This window comes from Petaurus breviceps, unplaced genomic scaffold, assembly GCF_028583685.1.
Source record: "Petaurus breviceps papuanus isolate PSGF00001 unplaced genomic scaffold, PetGlider_PUasm1.0 126, whole genome shotgun sequence".
Lineage (NCBI taxonomy): Eukaryota > Metazoa > Chordata > Mammalia > Diprotodontia > Petauridae > Petaurus > Petaurus breviceps.
Window position 1 is genome coordinate 32,209,757 of NW_027185655.1, and position 21,529 is coordinate 32,231,285.

The 21,529-nt window shown below is 38.2% G+C and overlaps 1 protein-coding gene across 1 annotated transcript in view; it reads left to right on the forward strand.

Moving 5' to 3' along the window:
- The window catches only part of TET2 (tet methylcytosine dioxygenase 2), a 151,958-nt gene that overhangs the window by 103,471 nt on the left and 26,958 nt on the right, over positions 1-21,529 (forward strand). Inside the window, 5 exon segments of the mRNA XM_069094685.1 lie at positions 9,684-13,179; positions 14,984-15,074; positions 16,484-16,577; positions 17,676-17,884; positions 20,678-20,828. Coding sequence (XP_068950786.1) covers positions 9,729-13,179; positions 14,984-15,074; positions 16,484-16,577; positions 17,676-17,884; positions 20,678-20,828 — 3,996 coding nt within the window. The 5' untranslated portion in view covers positions 9,684-9,728.

A 21,529-nucleotide genomic window follows, 5' to 3' on the forward strand; every position in this document is an offset into this window, starting at 1 on the left:
GACTTGAATTTATAATAAATTAATGCTTGATAGGGTGGGGTGGGGGGAGCCATATCAAATGCAGAGTCGATAACTGCTGTATCTAAAACCTGGCTTGGCTTTCTCAGACCAAAGTGTCATCCTCTGGTCAAAGATGCAATGTTCCTGCTTTATACTGAAATGAAAATGCTTTACAATTGTGCTCTTCACATTGAAAACACAAGCTTCAGGTGCTTGGCACTTTTTTATTTGATGTCTTGTGAAGGCGATGGTACAGGGCCATTGGAATTCAGAAATTGTAGTGGTCAGAAGACTGATTTTGTTCTTCCATGTTTAAATCACATTGCATAGTTACTATAATGATTTTATTGCTTCCTAAATAATTGATTGTATTCTTAGTTGTTGGTAACAGAAGCAATGAAGTGACTTCATATAAAATCAGACATTAGAACATATTAGCTAGGATGATAGACCCAGAAATCCAAATTACCTGCAAGAGCATTTCTGGGCTGCTTTGTCTCTAAAATGTGGATTTGTTTAATTAAACTAACACTCCTCACACCTGAGTAACTGCTAAATTCATAATTTCTATAGATGGTTATTTCTTTTTTATGATTTATTGTGTACCATATGAAAATTTAAACCCTTAATTTTTAAGATTTACGTGGTGTATGAAAAGATGCCCCTAAGTACTATAGTTAAGCAGCTATCTGCACTTACAGGCATTTTCCAAAGTAGCGATAATAGTCCAGTCCTCCAATGCTCCCATAGACCTGTAATTTCATTTCTGTTTACATTCCCTCCTGGACAAATTGCAACCCATTCATGCCTTCTTGTTCAATGTAGTTGTTCATGCTTCTTCAGTGATGGGGTGGGGGGAGGAGGGAGGGGTTTGCAAAGCAAATCAACAAATGTGGCTAGAGGTATTCTAAATCTATATTTCAAAGGAATAGAACTGAAGCTATTCATAACAATCCTCACTCTTGCGACATGTCCTTTTTTGTTCATATGTTTCTTCAATTATTTTCATTGAGAAAGTATAATTTCAACAAAGCAGTAGTTCAGTAATCAATGAAATTTCCAAAACACTCACATTTCCAAATCACTGGCTAAAAAACTACATCACTCTTATTTAAGAATTTGATCATTGAAAATCAAAGGGGGATGGGGGAAGATATGGGAGAGCAGATTGGAGGAGAGGATATTCAGTGGGATCACTGATTTGGGGGGGTAGGCAGGGAAAATTGGGGAGAAAATTTGTAACTCAAAAGCTTGTGGAAATGAATGATGTAAACTAAAAAATAAAGAAGAGAGGAAAAGAAAAAAAAATAAAATGTCTTAAAAGATAAAAAAAGAATTTATTCCTTAATAAATATTCCAAGAAAAAAAGAAAGTGATGAGGACAGGCAGTCAGTGTTGATATTATAATGTTAAATTTTATATACTCATTAAAAAATTGTGTCAACAGAAAAAAGTTTGATAATTAGGACTCTATTATCTAGACTTTCCGAGAGTGAAATAGCAATCATATAAGCATTTAACTCTGAGAGGTTTTTTTTTTCCTGCTGAATGGTAGCATCTTCCCATTAATATATATGTATGTATGTATGTATGTATGTATATGTACATGTATATATACACATATACCCATATGCATATGCACACATATGTATATGTATCAATATGTATGTGTGTAGCTAATATTGTTCAATCATGTCCAATTCTTCATGATCCTATAGACCATTGTAAAGCCAAGCAGAAGCAGGTTTCCAGAGGACTGCTGCTGTGAACAGCTTTAAGGTTCTGATCATATAGTATAGTGAACTCTTTATTTATTCAGCAGTAAATTTAAGCAAAACATTCACAAAAACCAAAGTACAGCATTCCCAATGTTAAAACATAACATTTTTTCACTAAAGTGGTCCCATAGTTTTCACCAAAATGGCCACATAGTTTTAAACAAAAGATATCATTCAGTAAGTCCTTAACTCAATCATCCTTAAGGAGCAAGCCTCCTTAAAGGACACAAAGTACAAAGGTCAAAGATATCCACCTCTAGGTCACATTGTCTTAATCTCTCAGTCAAAAAGTCTTCTTACTTCTTGACTGGAGATTAGTTTCCAATCATCCTGAATTCAATAATTCATAAGAGGTACAAGGTGCAGACAGAGTACATAGTTCTCCCACTCTGAGGCCACAGTAAATCATGATCTTCTCAATCTTCATTAAGTACCCAAGAAAAGGTCTTTTCATCTTGACTTGAGGCTGGCTCTCAGATTCAATGGTTCTTCTTCCATGGTCCCACCTCCTGCCTGAATCTACCCAACTATCACCTGGATTCAAAGGTAGGCAGCTCTCAGCTCCTTGTTCAGCTCCTCATCCAGCTCCATATTGAAGCTTGCAGTGTCCAGTCCACCTCAAGTCCTTTGCAGTTTCTGTTTCTGCTAAGACAAAGTATAACAGAGCCACGATAACATTCATAAACATTGCTGGCACCATCATCAGTTCTGCCTGTGCAATCAACACAGACCCATAAACAAGGTCTGAGAACTCAACACAAATTGTCAGTATAGTCCCAGGGCCTCTGAAACCCTCCTCCAGGATTTCTGTAAATAGACAACAAGAAAATCCTCGTTAGGTATTTCCAGTCAGGTCCCAGGGCTTCTGTACAAAGTAGTATAAACAAAAATCAACACAAACAAAAAAGATAAACAGTGCCTGGACACCACAAAGCTCCCCTTCTCAATTTTGCTCTCTCCCAGCTTGGGCTTCTCCTTATATATGGTCATTAGCTCTTCCCTGTTCCTCCCCTTCCTGTTGCATCAGCAAGTTCCTCCCACTGTGGGGTTCACAAGTTCTGTTTCTTAACAAAGATTTGATACAATCATGGACAAGGCTTAAAAGAAACTTGAATCAAAACAAGGTGCTAAATAATTAAGTAGATGAAACAAGGCACTAATTACTTCTATGCTTGACGTTACAACTATAGCACATCAATACTGTCCATGGAGTTTTCTTTTTTTTTCTTTTTTTTTTTTAAAGCAATTGGGGTTAAGTAACTTGCTCAAGGTTACACGGCCAGTTATTTCTGTGTGTGGTGCTGAGTATCTGAGCCCAGATTTGATCCAAGTCATCCCAACACTGGAGCCAGTGCTCTTACTCGCTGAGCCACCTGGCTGCCCCTAAGCAATTGGGGTTAAGTAACTTGCTCAAGGTTACATGACCAGGTGTTTCTGGGTGGATGCTAAGTGTCTGAGCCCGGGATTCGATCTCCAGGTCTTCTCAACACTGGAGCCAGTGCTCTTACTTGCTATGCTACCTGGCCGCCCCTCCATGGAGTTTTCTTGGCAAAGATACTAGGGTGCTTCTTTAGTGGAATAAGACAAACAGGTTAAGTGACTTTCCCAGGGTCACACAGCTAGTAAGTGTCTGAGACCAGATTTGAACTCAGGTCTTCCTTTGAACTCAGGTCTTCCTGATTCCAGGTCCAGTGCCCTATCCACTGAGCAACCTAGCTGCCTCTTACATATGGAAATATGTATAATAGCTGGCATTTATATGGCACTTTAAGGTTTGAAAAATATTTTACATATGTTGTATCAACTTCTCACAACAACTCTGGAAAGTTAGTACTATTATACCCATTTTTTTTTTAATGAGGAAACACATCTGAGAGAGGTTAAAGCTGTCACACATCTGAGGCCTGATTTAAACTCATCTTTCTGACTCCAAGTCCAGCACTCAATTCACTATGCCATCCAGCTGCCTATCTTTATATGTGTCAAATATGTTATAGTATATGTGTATATATACATGTAAGCTCTTTGAGGCTAGGTGCTGTTTTAAGGTTTTCCTTGTATTCTCAATGCCTTAGTGCCTGTCACATATTAGGCACCTAATAGATATTTATTGATTACTAACAGATATGTCTAATGGAATTAATAATAATTTTACTTTTCTCATTTTATTCTTGCTAGAAAAGTAATTTTTACCTAGGGCATCAAGTTATTTGTTTTGTTTTCCACTATAATGAAGACAAGAAATTTGGATTATATTTCACTCGAGGAATTGGGATTAGATATTATATGACCTCAGAAAGACAAAAGTGATCTTTCCTTTCACTGAAATGAGAAACACAGAGACAAAGACAGAAAGGATGTGTGTATACACACAGTCAGATCTGCTAGATCTGCCCCATAGAATTCTTCCAAAGACACCCCTTTTTCTTTTTTTTTTTGCTTTTTTTTTTTTGCTTTTTGAATGGCAATTGGGGTTAAATGACTTGCCCAAGGTCACACAATTAGTTTGTTTTGTGTGTGTGTGTTAAGTGTCTGAGGCCAGATCCAAACCCAGGTCCTCCTGACTCCAGGGCTGGTGCTCTATTCACTGTGCCACCTAGCCACCCCAAGACACCCATTTTTCAACCAAATTGGAATTTGTTTTTTTTGTAGAGACTCATCCAAGTATGTTGTCTTTCAAATGGTACATTGTTTGGTGCTCTCCTTGTGGTGACATAGCATTGATTCTACAATTGTGGTATGTGTGTGGGATGGGATGGGGGGAGGGTTCATAACCACATATTCTAAGTGTACATTTTTGACAGACTTTTCAACAGTTACTTCATACAGATGTTAAAGAAGTTATTGTGCTTCTTATGTTAATGTATTCTGATTTTCAAAGATTAGTTTTTTGAATTATCAAAAAAAAATACATTTGAACATAGCCTAAAAGTGACCAGGCTTTTTAAAATGTTTAACCCAAGGTTCATGATCCCTTCATTGAAAATTCCTTTGAAATAAACACACTTTCTGTTAAAAAAAAAGTGATACACACACACACATATATATGTATATATATATACATATATGTCATTATGCTATGCAAAATTACTTAACAAAAACCACAGGGAATATTGGAAAAGTGAGGGTTATGGACCCAACACACCAAAATTTCACTAGTGACAACTAGAAAAAAAGAAGCCTAATAAAAATGGGAGCACAGTTTTATACATGTTAAATGGTTAAGAAATACATAAATTCTATAATGAGTAGTGTCAGAGTCTATGGCCTATTCCAATCCCATGCCTTGTTCTCATAGGGCCAGGTTGGCAAAGTCCAAGGCTATGGGGCAAGGAAATGAGGCAGGGTTCAGGCACAGAGGAAGATAAAGGGTTTGGTGGGTAGGGTGGAGCATGTGGGTTTGGAGCAGCACTCCTATACCCACAGTTCCTGCTGTACAAGAAGACATATGATAATACAGCACTTAGACATGTTTGCAATACTGATTTTTTAATGAAGTCCACAAATTAAAAACTTTGTGGGATCACACACACGTTGAACTGAGGTGGCTGGTGATGTTTGAGGTGTGGGCTGCATGCATTTTGTGCATTCTTGCTCAGCTGCATTCAGTTGGGTGCAGTTTTCTGTGTTGACTCTGTTTCTTCGGGATGAAATCAAACAGAGGCAAACATGAAATCTGTGATATGTTCCAATTGTTCCCTAACATGTAGTGGAGTATACTCAAAATTTCGAAAAACACATTACAGTAGAGCAGACTCTCTATATACATATGTGTATAAATTTAAACACATAGATGTGTGTGTATATGTGCACACATACATATTCGTGTGGGGGGGGGGTGGATACATCTCTCCCAATAAAATATAAGCTCTTTGAAGCTGGTTGGCAATGGGATCTATCCAAAGACTCTCTATACTATCTATGATAGTGTTAGGTTCCAGCCAAAGGAAGTTGCATGGAGAAGGTACTTGCTCAGTAAAATGAAGGAGTAGTCTTAGAACTGGAGAAGAACTTGAAAGTCATCTAATCTAATCCACTGATTTTACAAATAAGGAAACTGAGGCCCAGAAAGGTTAAAATAACTTGCCTAAGGTCACATAGAATGTAACAAAACTGGGATTTGAACTCAATCCCTCCCCAATTCCATCACTCTTTCTACTATATCACCCTGCCTATCACCTTGTTAAGTGAACTGAATTGTGCATGTATATTTTTAAAGAAAAAATAAAACATGTTTAATGGCTTATTAGAAATATAAACCATGAGCCATACCTTCAATTGGCAAGTCTTTATTTTTGTTGTTCAGTCATGTCTACATTTTCATGACCCCATCTGGGGTATCTGGTAAAGATACTGAAGTGGTTTGTCATTTCCTTCTCCAGTTCATTTTACATGTGAGGAAACTGAGTCAAACTGCATTAAGTGACTTGCTCAGGGTCACACAGCTAGTAAGTGTATGAGGTCAGATTTGAACTCAGGTCTTCCTGACCCCATGCTCAGCATTTGATACATTGCATCACCAAGCTACCCTAGGTCACAAGTCTCAATGGGAAAAGTAACTTTATCATATAAATTTTATACAGATAAGGCAGAAAGGACCTTAGTAGTTTCAGGTAAGGACAGATATTAGGGTAGTCTTAATTAGCCAGTGCCTATGGTTCTTATTGTAAAACTGTCCCTACTTTCAAAATAGAATGTTCTCTCTAGCTAGAAGATGATACCAACAGAAATAACCTTATTTTGTATTAATCATTCTGCATACAGCAATTTCACATGAGCCAACCCAAAGAGTTATTCTTTTGTTCTTTTTGGAGGGGGGAAGGCAGGGCAATTGGAGTTAAGTGACTTGCCCAAGGTCACATGGCTAGTAAGTGTTAAGTGTCTGAGGCTGCATTTGAACTCAGGTCCTCCTGACTCCAGGGCCAGTGGTCTATTCATTGTGCCACCTAGCCACCCCAAAAATTATTCTTAAGAGAAGTATTTCTGAATAGTCACCTGAGTGAGGGAGTAGCACTCAAATATGCATTGCATGTTGTATAAATTAGGTGTTCAGTGTAGAAAATAAAAGAAGAGGACAAGTAAACCCACTCTGCAAATGACAAAAAAAAATGCCTATGGGGAATTCCAAAATATGATCATTTTAGTAATCCTGATGTAGTGGCAATGTACTAGATTATAGTACATTGTGAGATATTATAGCCTGCTTAACCAGAGGAGCCTACAGAATTGATCGTGAACAACCCTACTTCATCTTCTTTTAATGAGAAGTAAAAGTAATGTCATTCAAAAATATTTCAAGGGGCGGCTAGGTGGCACACTGAATGGAGCACCAGCCCTGGAGTCAGGAGGACCTGAGTTCAAATCTGGTCTTAGACACTTAACACTTACTAGCTGTGTGACCTTGGACAAGTCACTTAACCCCAAGTGCCCTGCCTTTCCCTCTCCAAAAAGATATATATATTTCCATCTCAAAAATTTACACTTTGTTTTATACTAAAACTAGTACTATTTACACTAAACTACACTTAGCGTAACATTTAAACAATCTGTTCCCTTTTTATAATTTATTTGCATTTGTAAATGACTTACTAACTCTAATTCCTCTTGTCAATAGTGGGTAAACCTTTGTCTTATCCAGTATTCTGTTAGTCTGTCATTGGGCATTTGTGCCATAGGTAAAGATTTAGAAAGCCAAAAGGAAAATTATGGGAATATTAAGGCAATCGTTTTCAGTTCATTAGGATTACAAATCTTCAAAGTGCTTTTGAATGGAATGTGGGGCTTTGCCATATAACATTTCTAAGTAGTGAGAATCATCATAATAAGCAAAAATTTTACTTCATATGAGAGGGAAACTTTCAAATCTCTTTATTTAAATAAATATAGATTATATGTAAAATATGGATCTTTGGTGTTTTTAAAATATTTCATAAATAGCAGCTTTAAAAACGGGATAAATAATTGTTTAATATTCGAACAATAAGAAAAATGAACAGGTCAAACATTGAGGTTTCTTGATTTTGTAGGTATAATGCCTCTCTAAAAAGCAATAGGTGAGAGACAGCCAAGATTTTGGTTTGCTATGTGTATAACATACGGTGAATAATGGCTCTAAATAGAACCCAGGATGATGATGGTGTCAGACAACTAAATAGTGTTTGGGGAGGAGGGGAGAAATTAATGAAAGGGAGAGTGGAAGACAGGCATCTTTTTCTTGCTTTTAATCAGCAAGCTTATTTCAGGTAATCTTCTAAATCAGAGTGCTGGCACATGGATAAAAATGGCACTCTAAGTCCTTAGTTTGTAAACTAAGATTCTTGAGTTTCCCACCCTCCCTTGGAAAAAAAATGAACCACATGAGTTCATATGAGTAGTGTTAAAAGGGAAATGCTTGCATGAATAACAGAAAAATGGGATTAATATTCATTGACAGGATTTATCTCTATAAAAAGAATCCCTATGTTGACAAGCTAAATTAGTTTTGAAATTACCACTACACTGAAAAATGTCTTTCAAAATAAATTTTCTGACCTTTATATCTACTTATGTACATGTTGAATTTGTTCATCTCTTTGAGAATTCGGTTTTTGGTTATTTAATGCATGTAATGGAGAATAGTTGTGCTAAATTTTAATTCTTTATATTAAAAAAATGTATCTGAGAAAAAAAGCACATATATCATGTATACTTCTATATGTGTGTATGTGTATATAGGTAAAAAGTTCACTAATGGATTTCTTTTGATGTCTTTTACATGGAAGGTGTGGTCCTTTTCTAAGATCCCTATCACTAGGGCATTGCCTCTTTATCCCTTGATTATTGAAAAGTTATTTAGATTCTTTAAATTGTGGAAGATTTTCCTGAATCTGAGGCAGTCGCCTTTCTTGGAAACATTTTTTTCCCCCGAATTATGCTTTGTAAGCTAAATAGATAGACTAAAGTTTCCCTACCCAAACATGAAGTCAAAGGTGGTGGGTACCATAAAAAAAACAAATCTCCTCTTTCTTCTGCCTCTTTTTTTCTATGGCTTAGTTTCTCTAATAAGAGTAATGATTTTGCTAGTGCACTTTGTGGCCAAAGAAATAAAACACATCATTTGATATAATTTTTATTCATAGATCTCAAAACCAAAATGTTTTGAGAATGAGGAGAAACTTTAGAGAAAATATCAGGGCAGATGGGACATGGTACTGACTTAAAAGGGGAAGGGGGTAAAAATCAATACAAAGGAAATAAATCGAGGAAATAACAAACTTAAAAACATGTTTATAGGTGTATTGCTTTATAACCTTACATAGAAATGATTAAACAACCTAGTTAAAGGAAAGAATGACAATGCATGAGAAAGAAATAACTGGGCACAGAATATACAAATGATACTCCATTACTCAGGGACATTAAGCAAACTGTGGTTTATCTAGTCCCTCTGTTTCTTATTTCCCTCCTTTTCCTCAACCTTCCAAACTCTGAATTACTCATTAACACCTCTACCATTAATTGTTGCTAAGGTGAACAAAGAAGAAAGAAGTGATTCCTTTTGTTGCTGCTACTCATTAATATTTCTGACATTAGTGGGGCAATAATCTGAAACTATTAATGGACACTATAAACTTTTGCTGCATTGCTTGTATTAAATATCTTGTACCCTCCCCCACTACTACAAATTACTAGTAATTGATTGTAATAGATTAAAAAGAAGATGGAGGAAATCCATTCATGAATAACTATTGGTAGGTTGTAAAATTCAATGTTTGCTAACTCAGTGAGAAAATAGACATACAGATTACATAACTGCATATAAAAAGTATCATTATTATTCTGTAAAACTAACTATTAGCATTTAGTATATATTAACAGATTTAAATGACTTTTATTTTTCTTTCCTTTCCTGTATTCTCTCTTAAGATACCTTTAGAGGGCAGCCTTGTGGATGGCCCCGAAGCAAGCCAGATGGAACAGGATAGAGCCAACCATGTTGAGGGCAATAGACTAAGTCCATTCCTGATACCACCGCCTTCTCACATCTGCCAGCCAGAGTCATTGGCAGTGAAGCTACAGAATGGTAGTCCATTAACAGAGAGGCCTCATCCAGAAATAAATGGTGAAAATAAGTGGTTATCATTCAAGAATAATTATGGAATGCCCCCTGCAAAGGGAAGCCAGAATAATTGTGTCAGCCCAGACTTCATACATGAAGATAGAGAGTATCCCAAGTGTATGCAAAATGGGGGAATAAAGCGTACATCTAGTGAGCCTTCCCTCTCTGGATTCCATCAGAACAAGAAAGTGAAAAAAAATCAAGATGTCAATGGGCAAAGAGAAGACTTCAGGGGAAACCGAGAAGGAAATAATCAAGGTGAAATCAGCAGTCAACCAAATGTCTCCAATTCATGTAACAAGGTGCCTGTGAACTTCACAGTTCCAGAAGAATCAGCCTCCAATTTTCCCTGCTCTGCAAGGCATAATTGCAGCGGGTCTGAAAACCCAGAATTCAAAACTCAAAATGAGCAGGAGAGGAAAAATGTTAGTTACTCAAACAAGAACGTTGTATTATACCTTAAAAACAAGGCAGTGCCAATGCCTAATGGTGCTACAGTTTCTGCTTCTTCTATGGAAAACACACATGGTAAACTCCTGGAAAAAACACTGTCTCCATATTATCCAGATCGTGTTTCCATTGCGATGCAGAAAACCACATCTCACATAAATGCCATTAATAGTCAGGCTACTAATGAGTTGTCCTATGAGGTCACTCATTCATCCCATACCTCAGGGCAGATCAACTCCCCACAGACCTCAAACTCTGAGCTGCCCCAAGTGCCAGCTACAGTGGTGCCCGAGGCCTGTAATGCTGATAACTCCAGGATACCAGCCACAATGCCGGGTAGTTATCCCCTTCAGAAGCCAGAACAACAGGTGCAGCAACAGAAATCCGTTTTTGAGATATGTCCCTCTCCAGTTGAGAACAGTAACCACCAAGGAACCATGGAGCTGGTACCTGGTGAAGAATTCTGTCTAGGTGCTGGCAATAACCTGCCAACTCCTGGTGGCACCTCTGATGGATATCCAAAGCAAATTAAAATGAGTGGAGCTTACTTGAAGCAAAAATCCATGTTTGCTAAGGATTCTTTCATTGCCACCACACCTCCACCACCACCCCAATCATCTCCTCTTCCTTTTCTTCTTCTTCCTCCTCCTCCTCCTCCTCCTCCAGTTCCTCAACCTCCCTCAGAAATGGAAAGCACTCTGCACAATGAGGTGTCAGAAGAACCCCGTCACTACCCTAGCCAAAGTGAAGAAAGTCTTCTAAGGGAAATTAAGAATGAGGGGCTGTCAGAGGGCCCTACGTCCCAGAATCCTGACCTATCCACATGTGCTACCAAATCTTTGATGTTTCCAGAGAAGCCTCAGAATAACTGTGTCCACAGAAATGAAATGCCCACTTCCATGATGGCATCAACAGCCTCCTCATGCTCTGAGGAAAGAAAGCCAATATCTGAACAGTTCAGCCAGCGACCAGAAGTCATCGGAAGTGGTAGAGATCTCCAGCAACGCTACCAGAAGATGACTGGACAAAAAGACCAAGAAATACCAAGTGGGAAGGAGAGGAAAGAGGCAAAAGACCATGTACTAAAAACTCAGTCATACGTGAAACCAGGCTGGATTGAGCTGACTTCCTCTCACTTTCATAAAGGAGAATCTCACTCAAAGTCAAAGGAGGAAATTCTGAGGATGATGCTTCAGTATCAGTCCAATAAAATAGATCAGATGACCTCAAAACAATATGCCAGGGGCCCCAACATATCCAAAGGAACCCCAGGGCAAACTTATATCCAGAAAACGGTGCAACAGGATCAGATGCCTCAGATGTACCAAATGGAGAGTACCCAAGTACAATCTCAGGCCCCGATGGACCAGTTCCAAAAGCCTTCACCCCAAATGCCCCTTCCCAAGATGGAATCTCCACTGCAGGCCCATATCCAGTCACATTGTCTGCCAAAATTTCCTTTTCAGTCAAGACCAGATCACCAAACTGAGAAACCCTTAGGCCCACCACTGAAGCAGCCACACTTGAACCCTCAGGCAGAGACTGAGCCATTCTTACCCTCTCACCTCTCGCAGCCTTTGCTGCAGAAACAGGCAGCTCAAGTTCAATTGCCTCCGAACATGCCCCTCACTCTAAACCATCAGAAGCAAAAACTCCAAGGGAAGAATAAAGAACCAGGGGCCCAGACTTTTCCTCATTCACACAGCAGCAACGAACAACAGAGAGAAAGACCCTCCTTTGGCCAGATGAAAAGGGAGGAGTGCCTTCATACTCAAAGTCAGTATAGTAAGTCAAATGAGTTCCTGTCTCATAGCACGCATGTGGGGCTAGAGCAGGGACATAATATCAATAGTAGAAACTCTTCTTATGGCCAGATGAGGAAATCAAACATAAACAACATGCAACTTTCATGCCAAAATAATGCGCACTTGACTTCAGAGAGGAAGGAAAATGCCATCAATTCTGAAATCTTCATAGGAAACAAAACACAGGGCTTGCAACATATGCAATACTTTCCAAATAATGCAACTTCAAAGCCAGGTGTGTCTCATGGGTGCTTTCAAGAACAAGAACGTAAGATGCAGCAAACATCGACCCATCAACAGGTACCACTACAACCGCCACAGGGATATCACAGTAAGAACCAAGACCTGCCTAGCAAACCAGCAACCCAGGACCTTCAGCAAAGGTACTCGTTACATCACCAGCCAACTGCTCCACCTGTACCAGAACAGAGGGCAAGTCACATTCAATCACCTCCACAGAAGGACTTCCAAAAGCATGCAGCCCTTCGGTGGCACCTCCTTCAGAGGCAAGAACAGCAACAAGCCCAGCAAGCCAAGGCTGAGGCTTGCCACAGACAGATGCTTAAGCCAATTAAGGTAGAAGCTGGAGCCAAGTCGAATGCCTGCATGCGCTCCTTGGCAGGACCACCAGAGAACAAAGCGTGGAAGAAGACTGCAAAGCAAGAAGTTCAGCACTTGGGGTGTGATCAGTCCCAACAAAAGAGCATCATTGAGACCATGGAACAGCAGTTGAAACAGATTCAGGTTAAGTCCCTGTTTGATCACAAGGCCCTTACTATCAAGTCACAAAAGCATGTGAAAGTAGAAATGGCAGGGCCAGTCACTGTGTTAACTAGGAATACCAATGCTTCAGAACTTAATGGGCATGCCCCAACATCAGAGCAGCAAACAGCTTCTTCCTCTGAAAAAACGCCCACAAAAAGAACAGCTGGTTCTGTTCTCAATCATTTTTTAGATTCACCTTCCAAGTTACTAGATACACCTATAAAAAATTTATTGGATACACCTGTCAAGACCCAATATGATTTCCCATCATGCAGTTGTGTAGGTAAGTGCCAGAAATGAAACTGAAACACATGGTGTTCATCCAGAATTAGCAAATTTGCCTTCAGATGTGAGATTGTCTTTTTTTTTTTAAACCAAGACTACTGGTAGTTTGTAGAGGATCATAAAAATCTGAAGCTTGCATTCTTGTCCTTTCAATTAAAGATGCTAGTGCTTTACATGAAGAACATCAGGGCTATACTAATTTTTTTCCCAAAACAGTTGTGCATGTTCATTTATTTTATGTTCAAAGTCTTTTAAAAATATAAGTGTGTCTGTTTGGGATTATCCAATCTGTTTAGCCCTCTGCATCCCATATCTTTGTGAGGGAGACTTTGAAAAGAAATCTAATTAAATGAGAAGATAGTATGTTAGAAAAGTTCACTTGGGAGTTGTTTTTTTTTTTAATCAATGTTGAATTTGATCATATTAGCATTTTTTAAATTGCACTTTTTATTTACAAGGAAATAAATCTCATCTGCTAATGAATTTTGAAAAATTATAACAAACTTTGAAAGCACCTTTTTTAGGTATTTGTGTCCCAAAGTGCCCTCCCCATGAATTTTTTTCATTGTTCTTTCCATTTTTATCTTTAAAGTATCATGCATTTAAAAATCAAGTTGGTATCTTTTTTAAAGATTTTTTTTTGGTAAAATTCAGGCTATTTATACATCCTAGAGATGTAGAGAGAGTACAGGATTTATGGTTGGGAAAGAAATAGAACCAAATATGAAATTCCCCCCTTTGCTGATATTAAAAGGCATGCTATTTAAAAGAATGTTAAGAAATGGCATATTGGGTCAGACTAATAGTGCACCCAGACCAGCATTCTCTTTCTGACAATGGTACCAAAAGATGTTTTGTAAGGGGGATGGGCTAAATGAAGATTAAGATTGCTTGCTTTTCTCTGTGCGGCCAATGAATGCTAACTAGCATACTTACCTCACAGAAGTCTTTTATAGTTGATGCTAGGTAAATTATAGGCTAGGCTCCTTCCTTCCCTTCTCTTATCCTCCAACCCCCACAATCTCCAAAGCATACATATTTGCATATATTACATATGTATGTATGTATATTTGTGTGTATATTATATATGTATATATACATATATAGTATTTATCTTTTTTTTTTCTGCTGAAAGCAAGGGGACAGATTGTTCCATCTATGTGTGCTGCAGTTTTTTGCTTTGTTTTATTTTTCCTGCAAATCATTTCACACTAAAGTAGGAGAGTATGCATAATAAAGTTGTCTTCTTAATTTAAAAGAATTCCTTAAATAATTTAAGGAAATAAACAGTCTAACTTTGAGGTTGTGAGAAACACAAGGAGGAAGGGAAGTTCTTAAAAAATACAATTAACTGCATTCTTGAAGATAAATTTTGTTAATGTATAATAATCCAGGTGGTAGACAATTCTCATTAGCTTCCAAAATAACTTTTTCCATTTAAAAATGGAGGTTGTGGTTGATGTGACATATAATATGTTCTGCTTCCCAATGCAATTTTCCTAATTCAGTTCTACTTATTTGATCCCCACTCCCCCCAAAAAGGGTCAGTGTTTTTCCTCCCCATCTTTGAAATGCACACTTAAATTTACTTTTTTATCCAGCTGCCTTCCTTATTAATCATTTGGCACAATTTCTGGTAGAAGATCAGTCAACTAATTTGCTCATCCTGTAATTTTTTTTTAATATAAATACAAGTCACATTTAGGGCCCTTAATGTGCAGTTGGGGATAAGCTTTGTGAATGTAGCCTTTATACTTAGTATAATTGAGGTCTAAAATAATAATCTTCTATTATTTCAACAGAGCAAATTATTGAAAAAGATGAAGGTCCTTTTTATACCCATCTAGGAGCAGGTCCTAATGTGGCAGCTATTAGAGAAATCATGGAAGAAAGGTAATTAACGCAAAGGCACAGGGCAGATTAACGTTTATCCTTTTGTGTATGTCAGAATTTTTCCAGCCTTCACATACAAAGAAGTAAACAATTGTAAATCAAGTAATTACTGGTAGGCTTAGCTACTCCAGTGTTGCCAACATTACACACTGAGCTATTCACCAGAGAGTCACAATATTTGACAGGACTAATAGTCTGCTGGCTTGCACAGGCTGCCCACTTTGAGGTGGATGCCAGAAAACCCAGACAAGAACAAGAATTAGCCAACCTGCAAGGCACAGGAGTGTTGGCAGGGGCTGTAAAGACAGACCCAGATCTGGCTTTCCCCTGCTGATGATAAAACATGAAAGAGGAAAGAGAGAAAATGTGGATGGAGAAGTGAAATGGACATAAATTTATCTTCAGTTGCCAATTAGCAACTTCCTAAGAAAGTTGCCCTTTATGAAAAGAGAGGACATGGAATATGACAGAGATTCTGTATATAACAGCACTTCCTTAGCTGCTAGGTTGGCATGTGGAATGATTTCCCACAACCTGCAATTCCTCTATCTGTGAGTAGCCAGTAGCCGGCCATTGTGAGAGTGATCCATGAATGTAGCATCAATGAGGGTGGTTGAGTCCCTGCATGATTCTACACCCAGGATGCCTTTTCTTTGTTAATATTTTATCTAATCATTAAAATACATTATGATGCCTCAGACAGAGAAGAAATGCTTAGCTTGAGTCCTACGTCATTCCTAAGCCATTCTTGCTAGCGAGTTAGGCACTTAAATGCATACAAATGCACAAATGATCCGTCCCCTAGTGGTCTGCTAGGAATAGTATGTCTCGCTAAGTGCCTGACTCATTAACAGGGAATGCCCTAGGCATAAGGGAGAAACAGAACCCACTGTTTAAGGTTATCTTTGCTTCCAAAATGCATGCGTAAGAATTTGTCTATGTGCTAAACTAGACCCTCAAAAGAAAGCAATGGAAATAAAGAAACTGTGACCTCCAAAATCTTTTATGAATTCTGTGAAATTTCAAAATGACTACAATGAGCAGTAAATGAAAATTAAGCACATGGTTCCGATGGCTCCATTTAGCAAAATGAAAGGAAGTTTTACGGCTTGTCAAATTTTGTATCAGAATAAAGTTTCAATGGCTATGGCCTAATTAGCACTATTCCAAAATGGTTCTTTACAGCTTGTCAATATATTCCTCTATTGAGAGAAACAAGATTGAAACAACTTATTCTTACTCACTTTCAATGGCTCAGGCCTGATTTTTTAAAGTAAATGGTAGAGTCCTTTTTAAAATGTTTTGGTCATAGAACTGGATGTGCTTTTGTAGACCACATTACCAAGTCCATCTGCTGATTGCACGTGTGTGTGTGGTTTTGTGTTTTGTGTTTGTTTTTGTTTTCTAAGGTTTGGACAGAAGGGGAAAGCTATTAGGATTGAAAGAGTCGTCTATACTGGTAAAGAAGGCAAAAGTTCTCAGGGATGCCCTATTGCCAAATGGGTAAGTAAAGACAAAGCATCAGAGTACTTTGATCCCACCTTAAATATCCAGTTGGCCGGTACATACATATACATATACATACATACATATGTGTGTACATATATACACATACATATATAGCCTGAATTTTTTTCAACTAAATTTTATTTTCTTTCAATTAACAAGCATTTATTTTCTCTTTCCCACATTTCCCTTTCTCCCAATTGAAAAAAAAAAAAGCAAAATCCTTCTAACAAATCCGTATAGTCAAGCAAACCAATTCCCACATTGTCCCTGTCCAAAATTATGTGTCTCATTCTGTATTTTAAATTCATTGCCAATGTCAGCTCCTCAAGGAACTGTTTTCACTTTTTCTTTGTATGCCCTCCAGGGCTTATCCCAGTGCCTCACATAATTAATAAATTCCTACTAGTTGATTGGAAAAAAAATATGAGCTGGTTATCAATCACAGCTTAATAGAATATTATAAATGTAGAAGAAAAGGTACCCACTGAGTCCTTCTGAGAATGTAAGCCTATCGTGATGTCATTACAATGATAACAGCATTTATGCACTCTAAGATTTGCAAAATGCTTTACAAATATTATTTCATTTTTCTTCACAACAACCTTGGGTGTTAAGTGCTATGGTTATCCCCATTTTACAGATGAGGCAGAGATTAAATGAATTCCCTAGGGTCACACAACTAACAATTGTCTGAGGCTGTACTTGAACTCAGATTTTCCTGAGACAACGTCTATGCACTGGGCCATTTAACCTTTCATTTAACAAAGAAGGCAAAAGTCCTTATTACCCCCTACTGGACTTACTGAAATTAGCATTTACTAACAATTACCTGATACATTGATCTAAGCAATGAAGAATGAGGTGTCACTCAAATTTCTTCTTGTGCATAGACCAAAGTGAGAGCCCCGGCCCTTACACATCAAAAGCAAAGAAAGTCTTCCAGAGTGTGATGAACATAGTACCAATTTTGCAACATATATGAACATGTGACTATGCTTTCATATACTCCAAGTAACAATATTTTTGTTTTCTTTTGTCTGTTTGGGTTGCTGGTGTTTCTTTGCGTTTGGGATGAAACTGTGGTCTATGCAGGTAGTTCGTAGAAGTTCCAATGAAGAAAAGCTACTGTGTTTGGTGCGGGAGCGAGCTGGTCATACCTGTGAGGCAGCTGTGATTGTGATTCTCATCCTGGTATGGGAAGGAATCCCACTCTCCCTAGCCGACAGATTATACTCTGAACTCACTGAAACGCTAAGGAAATATGGCACTCTAACCAACCGGCGGTGTGCACTAAACGAAGAGTAAGTGAAGCCAGTTGCATTCTTTTCTTCACTTATTTCATTTGAAATACCTCCAGAAATCTAGAAGTTCTGTTAGAATGTCTGTTGTCATGGGGTGGCCAGGTAGCACAGCAAGTAAGAGCACCGGCTCCAGTGTCAGGATGACCTGGGATCGAATCCAGGCTCTGACACTTAGCACCCACCCAGAAACACCTGGCCATGTACCCTTGAGCAAGTTACTTAACCCCAATTGCTTAGGGGCAGCCAGGTGGCTCAGTGAGTAAGAGCACCAGCTTCAGTGTCGGTATGACCTGGGGATCGAATCCGGGCTCCAATACTCAGCAGCACACTCAGAAATAACTGGCTGTGTAACCTTGAGCAAGTTACTTAAGCCTGATTGCTTAAAAATAAAAAAAAAAAGAATGTCTGTTGTCCTAAGGAATTAGTTGGAAGGCTTAATTGTTGCTGGGGAATCATGAAACTTGAGCCCTAGTCCCTGCCCTGTCTTAATGGCAAGTAGTTAAGTCCCCATGTCTACATTTTGTAATATGAGACTTTAAATACTCAGGCATCCTGAATGGAAACAGTTTGAGATCATTCAAGGTCTTGCTAGTATTTACGAGGGGGAGGGGGGAAGGTATAATTATTCCTATTTGAATAGGAATTATAAGAAATATGTCTAGGAATTAAGTGAAGGTGATTGGAAACTAAGAGCCACAGTGCATTTTTTCTGTGTCCCATGGCTGAGTCACCCCAACAATAAATCTGACTAAGACTTCCATAGACAGAGGGCAATCTGCATGTGATTTTGGAGAGGTACATTTTTTGGTCAAGTGTCTTGATATATGTAGGCCAGCTAAGCAGAGCAGTAGATGGAGTCCAGGCCTGGAGTCAGGAAAACTCCTCTTCCTGAGTTCAAATCTGAACCTTAGAAACTTACTATGTGACCCTGGGCAAGTCACTAACCCTGTTTGCCTCAGTTTCCTCATCTGTAACATGAACTGGAAAAGGAAATGGCAAACCACTCCAGTATATTTGTAAGAAAACGCCAAATACATACATACCTATATACACATATGTATGTATATATATATGTATGTGTATATGCCTGTATATATACATATATGTAGGTATATATGTGTGTGTGTATCTCCCCATATTCTCCTTTGTGAAGGAAGAAGGGTTTAGTACTCGACTTCTGGCTTTGGGTGCATTTTTCTAATGCACTTATTCTATTATTCTAATTTCTTATACAAGCTCACACAGGCAGCAAGTTTCAGAGGTAGAACTTGAACACAGGTCCAGTGACCTCCGATTCAGTCATCATCCCCTCTCCCCACTCCCACTTCTGTAAAACTTTTGGTGTCATAAAATGAACCCTCACTCCAGACTTGTGCTGAAAAGCAGAAGTTATTTTCATTTCACCTCATGAGAAATTAGCATTATTATTCCAATCACTATTAAAGAGAATGTATGTCATGAAATTCAGTCATAATGCTCTGACAAGTGTGTATTACACTTATATTTGGTTCCACAGTCATCAAATTTCTACCTTCTTTTATTCTTCTTGTATCCCCTCCTTTTCCCAAAATATATGAGATAGATTGCTAGGTTTACATATTCCCTTCTCAGTGAAGCCTTTCCTAATATCTCCAAGTTGCTAGTATCCCTTCAAATTAACTTTTATTTTAAATACACATTTAGTCTATATTTATGTTTGTATCTATTGTCTTCCTCTATGGAATGGAAGGGCTTTAAGGGAAGGGATGGCTTCATTTTTGTCTTTGCATCCCCAGTATCAAGCACGGGTGAGGATGGGGGGGGGGTGGAGAATACTTTCATTTGGTGCATCGGTGCCTTCATTTTGGATGATAATCACTCTCACCCTAAACTCTAAGTACTAACCACTCTAAACTCCAGCAATTACAATTGCTCTAAAGTGGCTTTTTTTAATCTGATGAACTTGTGAAAACAGTTAGTTTATAGAACATTTTTCTCATATATCATATTTAAATGATAATTTAATAATTTAAAATAAGGACATAGGTATACATATACATACATACATACCAATATATTCTTATTCAAGATTTATCGTATTTTTACATCACCAAAATTTATCTTGGTATCTCTCCACTTCCTCCCTCCAAGAGAGCCATCTCCTATAATAAATAATATTTTTAAAGACAAAAAATCTCAAAACATGTATGTAATAAAACATACTTGAGGATCACCTCCCTCTACAAAGTAGTGGGGTAGAAGTCTTCTCATATCTCTTCCTTGGAACCATTCATATATTCTTGTGGTGGAAGTCAAAGTCGAGGTTTTCCATATCTGGGACTGCTACCTTAGTTTTAAATGTTCAAAGCTATTCTAATTTATTGATACCCCGTGCCTTACATGGCATGTTTAATATTTCATTCCCCAGAAAAGCCTTCTGGGAGCACCCATCATTGGAAAATTTGACAATTGGTTCTGGTATTTTTCTCCAAACAAAAACCAACTGTTTCCTTCAACAAACAAGTTACCCAGTTTCTGTTTTGTGACTAGGTTGTCAGTCATGTATTCAGTTTGGGTGAGTTGGGGTGGTGTGTCTGCCATTACAGTGCCCCCCCCCCCCCCATTGCCATAAATGTTTTTCTATCATATGGGTTGAACTAGAGCTCATCTTATTTTTAAACCCCACTTTGTACTACCTGTGATACCATGTTAAACAAGGTTTATATGTGTGACACAAAAAGACACTTGACCTCTGAAGGGGACAGTGTATCTAACCCCACAACTAGCAACATTAGAGGTTCTTTCATTCCTTAGACGAACCTGTGCCTGTCAGGGGCTGGATCCAGAAACCTGTGGTGCTTCCTTTTCTTTTGGCTGCTCATGGAGTATGTACTACAATGGATGTAAGTTTGCCAGAAGCAAGATCCCAAGGAAATTTAAGCTGCTTGGGGATGATCCAAAAGAGGTTGGTTTTCTGTTAACTGTTAACTTCCTTCTGTTTAATGTCTGACTTTTTGTAGAGTCACCAGACCTATTCTTTTAGGAAGTCATGAATTTATAAGAGCTCATAAGACTGAGAGCTGGAAGGAGACCTTAGAGACCATTCAGCTCAATCACCCAATTTTATGAATGAAGAAACTGAAGCCTGGGGGGGTTGGAATTTAGTTAAAATTATGCAGGAAGTAAATAGCTGAGTAAATAGGTAGTAAATTCAAGCCCAGGTCCTGTCATTCTGAATACCTTTGCATTTCTATTACACCACACTAGAAGTAGTAGATGAACAGAATGTCAGTAAAATCACGTGTATGAATTCTCAGTGGTAGAATGTGGGAATTGTTTATAATTGCCCTGAATTAATATTTAATCATTAATGAAGAAGCAGTGCCATGTAGTAGTCATGGGGAAGAGTACTGGACCTGCACTCAAAGGAGATGTGGGTTTGAATCCTACCTCTGATACTAACTATATGATCTTGGACAAATCACTTAGCCTCCCTGAGCCTCAGTGTCCTCATAATGTAAAAGTAGTGGCTTGGACGCTGTCCTTTCTAATTCAAAATCCATTATACTGTAAAGGAATGAACTTAGAGTCTAGTGACAGGTTTGAATCCTGGTTCTTCCAGTCAGTCATCTAGCCCTTATTATTCATTTGCTATATGCCAGACAC